Source organism: Oryza brachyantha, chromosome 7, assembly GCF_000231095.2.
Source record: "Oryza brachyantha chromosome 7, ObraRS2, whole genome shotgun sequence".
In the NCBI taxonomy this organism is placed as follows: domain Eukaryota; kingdom Viridiplantae; phylum Streptophyta; class Magnoliopsida; order Poales; family Poaceae; genus Oryza; species Oryza brachyantha.
The window spans coordinates 10,848,591-10,863,084 of record NC_023169.2 but is presented as its reverse complement, the minus strand read 5'-3'; the positions used below and the strand labels follow the sequence as shown (position 1 = coordinate 10,863,084).

The following is a 14,494-nucleotide window of genomic DNA, read 5'->3' as shown; positions in this document are numbered from 1 at the left end:
ACCATTCCGCAGCACGTAAAGCCAGAGATATCCGGTCCCATTTCCGTTCAGTTCCGCCGCCGCCGCCGCCGCCGTTCGGCCCCGTTGAGCACGACCCCGACCCCGAGACCCGTGGCCGTCCGGCTCCTCTGCATCCCACTCCTCCCCGAGCTCCGCCGCCGCCGTCCCGCATTGCAGCCTCCTCCTCCTCCTCCTCGACACCACTTGCCCGCTGCTATGGACCCGGCGCTCCTCGCCGGCGCTGGTGGCGGGGACGACGCCGGCGCCGCTGTCATGGGCGTCTTCAAGTACAACTTCGGTGCGTGCGCTTCCCTCTTCGTCGATCGAAGGTTGATTCTGGGCTCCCGGGGATCTAATCTAATTCAAGGCTCTCGTTGCTGCAGCGGCGCAGTTCCTGTCCAGGGTTATCCCTTTCCTGTACAACGGCTGGTTCGTGCGCCAGCTCAGCGCCGACGACTGCGCGGTGCGGATCCCCACTCTGCTCAACTGTTTTTTTTTTTTGGTTCGGTGTAGCGTGTTGCAAATTTAGGTGCCTGAGCGGCTAGGCCAGTGCCGACGCGTGCATTGGGAATTTCGCGTGATATAGACTTTGGTGATAAAATTTGGTGCTAGAGTTGGAATACATGTGAAGAACTGAATTTTACGTTGCCTCGTGATAGTAATCGAATGGATTTTGTTGCGAAAAAGGAAAATAAGTTATTGATTTTTGTAGCAAGCTGTGCATGGTTTTATTTGTGGGGGGTTTCAATGGTGTTCTCTGTCTTTTTGTGTTCTATTTAGTTGAATTAAGAGAAAACTGCTATGAAATCTAGTCCGCTAGCATTGGGCATGAGAATTCAGTAAACATGAACACATCAATGTTCTCAATGTTAGTACTTCTTTGTTCCCAGATGCTTCTCTTTGTTAAAATTATCTAATAGAAGCTTTAAACCCTCTCTGTATCTATCTGGCAGGCATACGCATTACAGCTTCCTCTCTTCATCAACTGTGTCCTATTTTTAAGCCGGGAGGGGTTTCGGCGTGCATGTTTGCGTAATGATTCTGACAGGTATTACAATAACTTTATGGGGATTTTTTTTCTGAAGAAATTTAGGATCTATAAAGCATAATTGTAGGTATTTGTAATTTCTGAAGCACCAACTAAACAGTATGCATTGCTGTTTAGACAACTCATAGCATATCTGCCTTTGTTCTAAATAAAAAGACCAATTTTCAGAATGACCTACAAATTATAGAACTATAGATACTGGAAAGTGAAAAAGATTCCATTCACAAGTTGTCCTAATGCAATAAACCTTTAAAAAGAAGTGTGTAAAATTGCCCCTCTGAAAAGTAAATTCAAAGGAAAACTGTTTATTCATTTGGTAAAGTAATTCAAAGGAGAAGAAAGACAATGTGCCTTCATTAGATGTGGTTCATTTCTCATGAAGAGATAATTGTAACAAAAAAGGAACAGTAAGACAAATTTAAAACTGATACCATAATTACCTTAGAAACTAAAGTATACAAACTGAATACATTGGATGAGCACTACTATGCTGCTCGGATACAGAACTCAGGATTTGTTAAAGCACAATATCCATGGGGAATGGTCATATATCCTTGAGTTTTCTTGTTTTGCACAGAAGGCAGGCTAGGCCACTGCCACAGGGTCCACACCGGTTATCTTAAGAGTGTGTAGTGGTGACATGTTGGTTGGTCCCATGATGGAACGTGAGTAGCATGTAATGCTTGAGGGTCTTAATGTAATAACTGTGAGTTATCCCTTTTGGTTGAAGTGAGGGGGGAATCCTACGTGTCTTGTTATGTGTCCTTTGGTTTATAATGCATGCGGGCTGGGCACTTGTGAATTTGAGCCCTGTTGTGCTAAAACTTAATTGTTTCCTTATCCCTCTATTACTAACAGAAAGCACAATAGTTGTCATTGATTTAATTAGATCATCATCATCCATTTGAAGTAGGGTAATTTTGGAAAGCACTCTTGTGGTAGTGTGACTCCATATCTCACTATATTCCTGTTTGAATGCTTGTGAAGATCTGTTTTCTATACATATCCAAGATAAGTCTTAAAATCCTTTACTTGTGATAGAATTACACAATTTCATTGTGCCATAATTCTTACTATACAATTGTGTCATCCCAACATATTGTGCATATGGTGAGCAAATAACTGGTTCTCAAAGTAGTTTGCTTGCACTATTGAAAGTTCTCTCAGTTTTGAACCACTTCAACATCTTGAAAATATGCTCTAGGATTGATAAGTTCTCTGTACTCCTCATTGCATTGCAATATACTCCTTGAATGATGATGGCTAAAATATTTATAATACAGTGGCGATGCGATAAGTGATGAAGAGATACTAAAGGTAGCTTGGATGGTTGTTCCATTTGGCATCTTAGTTTCTTCTATCAGCAGTCTATTTGTGCTGAGGGTAAAGAAACTGCGGTTATCTGACACCTATGCAAAAGCTACATTAATTATTGGTAAGCCTTTTATTAACCAAGTTTCTCTACGAGTTATCTGCCTACTGGCTTGATTGTATATTTTCCCTGAACATATGCTTGATATTTCATTGAGTATAAATTCGTCAGGGTGAATGATTCAGTTGATTGAGAATAAATCTTTTTAGTGAATAAGTCAGTTGATCAAATTAGAAGATTCCAGGTATGAAGTTCTTAGAGGTGCTGATTATATTATACCTTGCATGAAATTATTGAACATCTGGCTCTTGATCAATAACATCAATATGAGCATTCATGTAGGCAACTCCGCAACTAGGCATGCAGTTATTTGTATCATTTGATGAAGATGCTCCTTTAGACATTTATCTATTTCTTTTGCTTATTGGATATAATATATACACGCACAGCCATCCATGGTTTTGTCTTTCTGGTTTGCATGATATCACTCCAATTGTTTGCCTTATTTCTTTTTTCATCTTCTGTTCACTTTGTTCATGTTGATAGCTAATGCACTAATCTGATTCTATGACAGCATTTGCTTGTGTACTGGAGCTACTCGCTGAACCTCTGTATATTCTCTCCCAGAGGAAGAAATACTATCAAATAAGAGTATATACTGAACCAGTAGCTACTCTGCTACGTTGTTTGACAACTTTTATCTTCATAACAAAAGGGCATACTAAAATGGTAACAGAGAGGCTTTTACTCTATTAAGTTTTCATTCAACTTACGCACTTTCTGTCTTAGTTTATTATCACTGATATAAAATGTTTAAGCTCACATTATTTTTGTTTATACCTGATACTGGTATAGTCATCTATCTGGTTATGGTTACGCTGGGAAAAATAACAACTTGAAAAGCTCAGTTATCTAATTCATAATATATATTGTGTTCTTTTGGTCCATGCACCAAGGATAATAATATAGTGTGGAATTTTACTCTTAGCTACTACTACATTTCATCATGTAAGAATTTCTAGCATTTTTTAGATTCATATGGATATTAATGAATCTAGATATGTATATAAACAATATATATTGATCAATAGATGGGTCTAAGCATGGCTAAAACGTCTTACAATATGAAACGGAGGGAGTACATCTGATTTGAAATTTGAGTTATTTCACAGAATAACACTCGTATATATTGAGCTCGTAATGGTACCTCATAATTAAAAAAAAATTCTCTACGGCTGAAGACTGAGCGTGCTCTTGGGGTTCGGCGATGGGCAAATTCATTAAATACTATTACTACGATTTAGCAGAACAGCGATGACTTGACTTTGCTTTAATTTCTTTTTGTTCGCAACTCCGCTGACATGCCTTACTGACATCCTAAGAGGATCTGTGGGTTACAGCGGATTAACTTAATCAGGCTATGACATTTTAGCTTTGTTAATTGGGATTACAAGAAGTCAATATGATAACATAGAACAACTAACACTGTTTAGACTTCTAGAGTTCTCCTTTTTGTACATGTAAGTGTATAATCGAGCTAACCTATCTAATCTTGCAAATAAAGTTTTAAACTAACCAGTCGAAAAGGCAACCAGATCGACCTTATATTTTTTTGGCTGGTTAAGAAATGTAATTGTCCTAATTATGTGTCCATTATAAATTCCATGTTAAGTTCATCCTTTACAACAATAGAACTTTATAAGAGAAATTTGCAGAGCATTATATGCAATTAATCTTTTGTTTGCTTCATTTTGAATTAAAATGGTGCTCATGCTATGCCATTCTTTCCTTATTGAATTGTTTTTTTTTTGACTGTTTCCTTATTGAATTTTTGATCAATGCCTTACAAAAAAAGCAATTTCTTTCTTGCAGGAAAAGCTGGTTGTATTTGCTTTTTCTCAGGTTGTCTATGCAGCTTGCATTTTCTTCGGATATTGGGCACATTTCCTCATATTTACTAATACCAAAATTTCTGATCTCCTTCCATCGAGGTTCTTTTTATGTGTGCCTTTACCTTTCTGTTGTATCACTAGGTTTGATCCATCACAAGTTTATTTCTGTTTCATCTTGATGTTAAAACGCACAAAATTGTCAGGTTGTCAGCCATGATGGACTACGATAAACAGTTGTTGCACATGTGCATGTTGTTTACAGGCCAGACTTTCAGGAAACTGGTGCTTCAAGAAGGGGAAAAATTTGTTCTTGTTTGGTTTGATACTCCATATAACCAGGCAGCATATGGTCTTGTGGATAAATTAGGTAAGTATGCCAAACACCTTTTGTGTCAGGTTCTTTTATCTTCTAATGTTACTGCACGCATGTGCAAGTCACCTCTTGCTTATTTGCAGGGAGTCTGGTTGTTAGAATAGTTTTCCTGCCATTTGAGGAGAGTTCTTATGCTACATTTGCTCAGTTGGCATCAGGTTCTTCTTGCATTTAAAATTTTTGGTTTACATATGGCAGCTAAGTTAGAATCAATTACCTCGTCAATTTGGTGTCTGAACTTGAAAGTTTGTCTGTAAAGTTTTACTATCGAACATCCTTTTGATTGGTTGGATAGGAGTTCACCAGATGTAGCAAAAGTAACAGTTCATCCTTAAAAAACGAAACAATAGTTTATTTTTTATATTCCTTCCTCAAATTGTAACTTTCGGTATGTTTTTCATGACTATATGATCCGTACAATTTAGGTTTCATCATTCCTGTATTCCTTGCATGTTGCAGCTGTATGATAACTTGCAATTTTAGATTTGACCAATACCAGAACTCATAGCAATATTGTTTCAAAACAATGTGTTGTGCATATATGTTCAGATATATATTTCTCTAAAAGCTCTAATGATTGGCCTTTATCCACAGGACAAAATCCCCAGAATATATCCAATTTGGAAGGTTCTTTGCTCGGAGCTCTTAAGCTTATTATGCTGATAGGTGTGTTCTTTGTGTGTTTTGTATACTGGCTGTTGCAATTGCTATGACTGTTGCAATCATTGTACTTGCTGTAGTAAATATGTTCTATTAGCTACCAACTTTATTTTCTTAGTTCTCATTTGATGCTAAATGTATGAACAGCCTTGAACACGATCATCCTTAAAGTCTGTAACTTTGCAGGTCTAGTGGTCATCTCATTTGGACCAAGTTATTCATATACCCTTCTTAACCTACTATATGGGAGAAGATACAGTGATGGAGATGCTACGGTTATTCTTCGTTACTATTGTTTTTACGTCATCTGCTTAGCAATGAATGGTTTGTACTTCATATATTTACCAGTTATATCGTCAGAGTGCGTCATAGAGTGCTATGTTTTTGTACGGTATGCTTTCTTCAAGCTTACATTAAAAAAAAATCAGAATTGATGATCTTGAGTTGGCCTTTTTTGAATTGAGTTGCTGTGCCAACAAGTACCATGAGTCTGGTGTTCATCCTTGACCATGTAGTTTGTATTTAAGAATACACAGATTATCCTTTATACAAGCATGTAGTTGGGCATGACTAACACAGTCGATTATTTCCTTGTGAGAATGCAATAATCAGTAGCACTGATTATGTTCATGTGCACTTTCAGGCACATCTGAAGCTTTCCTTCATGCTGTTGCAAATGAAGACAAGCTTAAACAGTCAAATGATATGTTACTCCTCTTCTCTGGAATTTACATTGTTCTAAATGTTGTCCTGATTAAATCTGCTGGTGCGGTTGGGTTGATTGCTGCAAATTCCATTAGTATCCTTTGGTCAATCACTCGTACCATCTTATTTTTCTTAAAGCATCTTTTAAGAACTTTCTTTGTGCCTTGACTGTTTGTTAAGATATGCTACTGCGAATCACATATTCAGCAGCATTCATTAAAGGCTATTTCAAGGTAAGGTTCCATTGATTTTTCACGTAGTTTTTTTTTTAAGTCTCTCTTCTAACAAAAACACCTGATGACTTTATTGACAGGGCTCATTCTCTTTCCGGCACTGCTTGCCAGCAGGCTGGGGTGTGTTGCTCATTTCTGGCCTGACTACAACTTTCTCCGAAAGAATGTTTCTGAATAGAAACAGGTTCAAGCAGACCCTTCCCATTCACATGGCGATAGGCATAATGTGCCTGGGCTTCTCATCACTTGAGATGTAAGCAAACCACCTCAGAAAAAAAAAAATTCTCGCTGCTTGTACATGTTATAGTGTAATCATACTGGCATGCCTTGTTCGTTCAACAGATACCGTGGCGAGAAACAGTTCTTGGCGAGGATCATCAATTCGCTGAAGAGCCACGACAAACTTGCATAAATTTTCCAGCGTTCAGGATTTACCCTACACGAGTGTTTTCTGCATTCACCTGATAACTGCGTCGTCAGAAAACATACGAAGCTGTACATAGAAGTGTACATTGTTTGGGCAGTTGGCAGAAGAGACTTTTGCCAAGCGGCTGGAGGAGGTCTTCCCTGAACATGTATCAAACTGATCGTGTTCTCCATTGGAGTGGGTTAAACTCAAAGGTGTGTGTGTGTGAGCTTCCTATATAGATGACAGAGGTTTGAAGGCTTAAACAAACGGCAACAGAAAGCATATAGGTGAACAGTTGCATGGATAGCTAACCCATTGTCTTATTCTGTAACTGCTGACTGCTGCTATCTGTGAGCTTCTTATTCTGTAACCTATTGTCTATCCAAGTTTAATCTACTGTGGCGTCAGATGATTAAAGACTCCAAGATCCGATGCCCTGGAACAACAGATGACATTTGATGTTTATAAAGGGAATGAATTGTTATAGATCAAAGATTGGTGTGTTTCAAACAGGATCTGGATTTTTTCTGCAGTTCTTTGCTGAGGAATACTTCAATCATTTGCTCCACGGAATAGAACCATACACCAAGCTAACCTGGGAAGGAACTGTAAGGCGAAATAAGGGAAAGTGCCGTGCTCGTCCCACAACCGTGAGCCCTGTGTGAAACAGTCCTGATAGCCCCAGCGGCCAGCGATGAACGACGGATGTTAATTTAATCGTCGTGTGATTGAGGTTGAGTTTGAGACATAGGGGAAAAGGTCACATAAAACAAGACATCTCATTTACTTTGTGATAAATTATGCAAACTCAAAAAATGTTTAATATGATTTTGGAAACAACTTTGTTATAATCACACGCATCGTTTATCCGTTCATGAAGCGTGCTCATAGGTAACTAAGGCCGTGTTTGGAGGAGAGGGTGTAAGTTAACTTATCACTGGTACGAAAAACATAGTAATCGATTAGTACATGATTAATTAATTAATAATTATTAAAAAAATATAAAATCGATTAATATGATTTTTTTAAAAACAACTTTCCTATAGCAAATTTTTGCAAAAAGTACACCGTTTAGCCGTTCGGAATCATGCGCGCGGAAAACGAGAAAGACTTAGTTAACTTATGCCCATGCCGATCGCGGCCTAAGTGGGTTATCACCATCTTCACCTCTTCTCAAACGCAACTTTAGTCATATTATCGGGAGATCCTTGCTAAAGTGGAGAGTTATCTTTTCTTTCCACTTTAATGACCTCTCTACTGTAGTCTTTGACCTCAAAGTGGGTCAGTTCGTTTAGTTTTTCAGAAAACTAATGAGCGTACTCCTTATTCACCCGCACTTTGTATTTCTTTATCCACTTGCCTCCTCCCTCTTCCTCACGTTCTCCCATCCCCTTCCTCCTCCCATCCTCCTAGCATTCTCCTCTTCCTTCTTAGCAGAGCTAACATGTTAGTGACGAGAATGATGAACAACATTAGTCTCGTGGCCTCCTCCTCCATCTCATGCTCGCAACCAATACCCACTAGATCAAGCATGAGAGGGAGGAGGAGGCTTCGTGGTATCATAGCTAATACCTACAAGTATCATCTAATACCAATATGTACCAGGTGATACCCACAAGTATCATGAATCACATACCAAACTTGAAACATGAGTACCGAGTAGTATATATGAGTATCAGGTCTGGCTTTGCACCAAGGCATGGAGAGGGTCTCTGACTCTTCACCGGTCAATGAGTCATGTTCTGCTAATGGCCCCTCTTCTCTTCTCTTCTCTTCTCTCTCCCCTTTTCTCATTTGCTCCAACCTTTCATCCCTCATGCTACCATGTGTATTTTTGTTGCCTCCTACCATCTTGCTAGTATAGCCATTGTGTCCCATCCCAGTGACAAGATTCTATCCTCCAGTCACTTTGTTAGTCTTTTTACCCCCTCTTCTTCCTTTCTCAATCTCATTTCCACAAAAAGTTGGTCGGCGGCGACTATGTGGAGATGGCTTACTGATGTCTAGTGTAGGCGGAGCATAGGGCAGAGGCCGTGTAGGTTGTAGGAATATTTTTATAGAAATATTAATTTTTAATGGAAAATCGCAACATTAGAGTCCACGTACACAAAATCGGAGAAATAAGGGTCTGTCAATGGCTGACCGATCGATTAGGGACCTGTCGACGGACCACATGTTGACAAGCCCCTATCGACGGACCGCATGTTGACAGGCCCCCACCTGCGTCCTGGCGCCACCCTGTCAAACCTTGGGATGTCAACGGGTCCCGTCCTGTCGGCTGGCTGCAGTTCGACATGTGACTGCAAATTTTGTATTAAATAAAAAACTTTTGGCGCCGCTCGCTATAAAAACAACGAGCTCACACTGCAGCCAAACATACAATCTTTCGCTTCTCAATTCCTTCTGTACCATGGGAGAGGCTCCACTCCTTGAAGAAAGCAAGTAGAGTATGCTTAACATGTAAATTGGGATTACCAAAAAATCTTTTTAGTTTTTTCTAGTAGTGTACTTGTAGAGAGACTAGAAGATACTGAAAAGACTTTTTGGTAATCCCAATTTAACTGTTCAGCATAGTCTGCTTATAGACGGAGGAGTAGAGATAAATCGTTATTCGGACTGTTCATACAACTTAATAGCAAGGTAAAAATTATAGTATATTGTAAATTCAGTTTGGTAGTTTCGGTTTAGCGGTAATTTTTGCTAAGTTCACAACTATTGAGAACTAATGGTACTTATTTACTTTGGCAACTTTACATGTCACTATATAAAACTATATAACTAGGATATTCATAACTTGTATTTATCAAGTATCAATATGTATTTGTATTATGGTTTTATCACCCGAACATGATCTGTTTGGTTGTATTTAAATTATTTATAATATTTTAATAAATTTGATTTGTGGTTATGGTTCATAGCAACCATAATGATCTCATTAAAGGTTGTGCATGCCGCACGCGAAAGTGTTTCAGCGGATACAAAAATAAGCATAATAGAATAAAAAATATAAAGTGATTCATACATATCTTAGAAAGGGGCCTGTCAACATGCGGTCCGTCGACAGGCTGTCGGTGGCGGCCTGTCGACATGCGGTCTGTCAACAGACCCTTATTTCTCCGATTTTGTGTATGTGGGCTCAAATGTTACGATTTTCCATTAAAAAATTAATATTTCTATAAAAAATTCTGTAGGCGGAGCATAGAGGAGAGGCCCACAAATTGAGGCCGAGGCTGGCTAAGGTGCAGATGCTAAAGGGGTGGAGGAGGCACTGAGGTGTGGACGTTGGGTCAGGTGTGGACGGGGAGGGAGGTGGAGGTGGTGGGACCTGTCTGTTTTTTTGGTCTATGTTTGGTCATCCAATCATCCGGGAGAGTGGTTTAGGCCTTGTTTAGTTCCTAAATTTTTTTTAAAAACATCACATCGAATTTTTGGACATCTAAATAAAGCATTAAACATAGATGAACCAAAAAACTGATTGCATAGTTGCGGAAGAAATATTGAGACGAATCTTTTGAGCCTAATTAGTTCATGATTAGTCATAAGTGCTACAATAACCAATATATGCTAATGACAGATTAAGCTCAAAAGATTCGTCTCGCGGTTTTTAGGCTAGCCATGAAATTCGTTTTTTTCATTCGTGTACGAAAACCCCTTCCGACATTCGGTCAAACGTTTGACGTGACACTTCTCTCAAAAATTTTCTCAATCTAAACACCTCCTTAGCAATAATTTGGAGGTGTTTTTTCTTTTCTATAATAGTCAATTTGGCTTGAGTAGCAAGATAAAGAATTTTATTGCTACACTGATGGTGGATGATTAGGTGATCACTAGTCAAGAAGAACAGCAGGAACCCGGTTTGTTTACTACGAGAATATTCTTGGTTCAGCCCATGATCAGGAGTTCTCCTTGGACCTCCTGGTTTTTCACAATCGATAGTTTGGGCTTGATGCTGTAGATGATCCTTTCTCTGAGAAAGAAGTACGAGCTACCGTCAAAGCTCTGGCTCCAGAGTCTCATCAAAGGATAAAAAGGAGCATTAATAACCCATGCATGCAAGGGGATGTGCAATTCAATATTACACTTAAAATAAATAAATGGTTGTATAATTACATATTTTGATATATAAAAAAAACCATTAAAATATATTTTGAATTTCAAAATATTTGAATTTGACATAATCAAATAAGTGAATATGGTATGAATATTGATATTCTATTGTAAATTTAAATCATACAGATTTGAAGACATATTTTAATTTCCCATTCATGATTTATGATAGATATGATTTTCAATATTTAAATATCTTTCCTCAAAGTCATCCTAATTTTGACAAAAGAGCCAATAAAACATTCCTAAACTATATATAATTTGATTTTTTTCAAAGTAGACTTTGGTTACAAGCGTAATAAGTTTAAGTAATAATTTGGATGCAGAAACTTCAATCCAAAACTCAAAATGTCTTTGTATTTTTTGTATTATGAATTTATTACTCAAATAAATGAAATATTGTTGCATTCCATGTTAGACTACACCACCTTCATTTAATAGAATGTAAATAACAATAAGTGATGTCTCACCACTTATGTGGTAAAAGCAACATGAGCCATTGGATCAACGAGGTCATGGATGGTGGATAATAACTTTGGAGTACCATAAACATATCCCTATTGATTAATGGTATGCCATTCACAGAAGAAATTTATTACGGGTTAGGGGTCACGCTTGTACTTTCAAACCCATAAGCCGAAAAATTTCAAAAGCCATAAAAATTTAGAAAAAAAACAAAGAAAACCCTATCTAAGTTTTGAAAGAAGCCCTTGAGATATTTTCATTTCTGGTAGTGATATTGTTGAATTGCTTAGGTGGCTTGGTTCGCTCTGCATCGATGCAGTTATAACAATCGATTTCACTAGCATTTCATGGCTGACATTTCATACATGCATTTATTTCAATCTGTTTTCACTACTATTTCATGGTTGGCACTGCGTCACATGTTGTTGTTGAGGCTGCGTCAATGTATTTATTCCAATCAATCTCAGTACGATAATTTCATCTCCCATGTCTATTTGCATACGAAACCCGTGCGTAATCAAATGTGTTTAAGGTAAATTAATCTCACATTACATGCCCATTTTGAATCAATAGATTGTTGAGTGAACTCTGAAGGTTCCAATTCCTTCAAAGAAAAAAAAAATCACTCTATCGTTGTTTGGAACAAAGGATCTAATAGAAACCGAAACGGAGGAAAGTTATTCTTTCCTAAATTTCAAAGCTAAGACAGAGGAAAAACAACATCCAGTCAGATCTAGACCATCCCTCCCAAAATATAAGCATGTTTAAGATTCAAATTTTGTGCAATAATATAAGAATTTCTCCATTGGTTTCTATGATTTCAATAATTCCACAACCAATCAAATGCTTAGAAAATGAATCTAATCAATTCAAAATTTTAAAATTAACCACTGAAATTATGAAAAAAATCATTTAACATCTTAGTCTATGCTAAAGAATTTATAAATCTATACTCCTTTAAAAGAAGACAATGATGGTGGCAGTGAATCTACCACCCCACCACTTATCTTGTTTTCTTTACCAACTACTATGTCCTTTGATGTTAAAAAATAGTCTATTTATATGTTATTAATATCTTATTTCATCTCTAGAATACAAGTTTACCCTTCTCAAAAATCTATAAAACATTTGATATACCGTTGCAAAGCATGAGTACTTTGCTAGTATTGTTAGTATTGTAAAATGTAGCTGGTGAATCTAGGGGGGTGATTGTGACATACTTGCAAATAAAAAATAATTTGTAAATAAAACTTTTTATATATGTATTCTTAGTGATGTAAAAGACAAGACTGAAAAATAAACTTCGTTGAAAAAATCCCAAAATTAACTCCAAATTTTAGATTAAAAATTTAAATTTTGACTTATAAGCATAAACAGAAGCGAAAAGATAGGGGTGATGATGCAGCCTAAGTTCGTGTTGCTTCCTGCACACGATTGATTGAGGGGATGGTTAGATCATGTGATAGAGAGATAATTAGTGTTTTAAGGTAATATAAATATATTTCCAAAATTCCTCCCTTCCAAACAACGCTATATATAAATATACAGGAATATATCTATTTCAAATCCAAATAATTTTTAACTAATCATGTAAGGTTTTAAGGTGTAACTATACATGTTATAGAAATATATCTATTTAAGACTGAGATAGTAACATGCTTTTACTAATAGATATAATTATAACATTATGAAAATGCATTCCGTTACTAAACTATATATATATATATATATATATATATATATATATATATATATATATATATATATGTATGTATGTATGTATGTATGTATGTATTTTACTTATACAATATCAGTATTTCTCAAAAGGGATAAGTCTATTTGACTTCCAGTTTTTAAGTTTGAGGGTACGTTTTAGACAGAAGGAAGACTAAGGTGCTCAAAATGGACTTATCCCTATTCAAAACTACTAATGGTTACGGTTTTTAAAGTTTGTCTTAGACATGCCCTACGCTAAATTGCATCTAGGTCCTTAATCGACTTTGTTAATTAATGACAATTAACTAGGAAAAACTAACATTTATGTGTGAGTTGTGTTGAGAAGAATTTAGTCCATCAAGCCTGTTTGATTAATGGTTTCTGGTCCATTTTGCTACGGTGACATGATTGGACGGCAAAGAGATGCTAAAATGTATTTTTTTTTTATTTTTGCTTTGAGTCATAGGGAAAGTCGTACTATTAGGAGTGCTTGGAAACCTAGGTTTGATATCTTAGTGCTCAAAATTCTACTAGAGATGAGTTCTTCAAAATTTAGTGCAAGTTTTTTCAACTGAACAGAAGAAGTTTAGTTAGAGCAGGTACAATAGCTGGCTATAAGCTCACTATAAACATATTTTAAAGAGATACAAGGGGAGAGAGAAGAGATGTGAGCTACTAATTTGTAGCCAGCTGTACACGAGATCCAAGATAAAATGTGTGTATGATATATGAGACCATGTATTGATGTTTTCTAAGCTAACTATTATATGCATTGGCTATTAGATTAGCTATAGATGAATTGGAGCTAATAGTTGGCTATACTATTAAACTTGCTCTTAGGTACGGAAGTTTCATTGAGAGTCAAATTTTTTTCTATTAGATTCGGTTGGAAAATTAATAGAGATTATGTTATGCCATTTTGTTCGGTTTTTCTTTGGCTAGGTGACATTCTGTTAGTTCTGAACAGAATAACAGAGTCAATAATTTGTTTAGATTTCATACTTTTCTTTTTCTAAAATTCTTATTTCAGAAAGCATAAACTAAAAATCAAAATTATTTGACAATGATTCAGCACCTTCTTTGTATCCACTCCTTATCACGAATCTGACAAAACACTGAATATCATTAATGGGTACTTATCACACGAATTGATAGAGTTAATACCTCCGTTTCATAATATAAAATGTTTGATTTTTTTTTCCAATGTTTGACCATCGTTTTATTCAAAAATTTAGTATAAATTTTAAAAATAACAAGTCGTGCTTAAAGTTCTTTTGATAATAAAGTAAGTCACCAGCAAAATAAATGGTATTTTCATAATTTTTGAATAAGATAAATGATCAAACATTGTAAATAAAAAGTCAAACATATTACGTTATGAAACGGAGGGAATACTAATTAGTAATTCATAATACAAACATCACTGTGCTTGCATTGTTCACTTAAATACCTTCCTCAAGCTTCTGTTCAGACAATTTTTCGCTTATAAACCGCTATAAATACCTAACCCCTCA

General features: G+C 36.6%; 1 protein-coding gene across 1 annotated transcript; it reads left to right on the top strand.

The window, feature by feature from the left end:
- LOC102720165 (protein RFT1 homolog) lies at positions 1–7,117 on the top strand. Its single transcript, XM_006658501.2, has 14 exons — positions 1–298; positions 384–463; positions 954–1,048; positions 2,332–2,483; positions 2,995–3,149; positions 4,293–4,411; positions 4,516–4,679; positions 4,769–4,843; positions 5,280–5,351; positions 5,532–5,669; positions 5,989–6,144; positions 6,231–6,283; positions 6,364–6,536; positions 6,626–7,117. Exons 1-14 carry the CDS (start codon positions 217–219, stop codon positions 6,693–6,695), a joined length of 1,584 nt encoding a protein of 527 aa, XP_006658564.1. The 5' UTR covers positions 1–216; the 3' UTR covers positions 6,696–7,117.
- Positions 7,118–14,494: the final 7,377 nt, after the last annotated feature.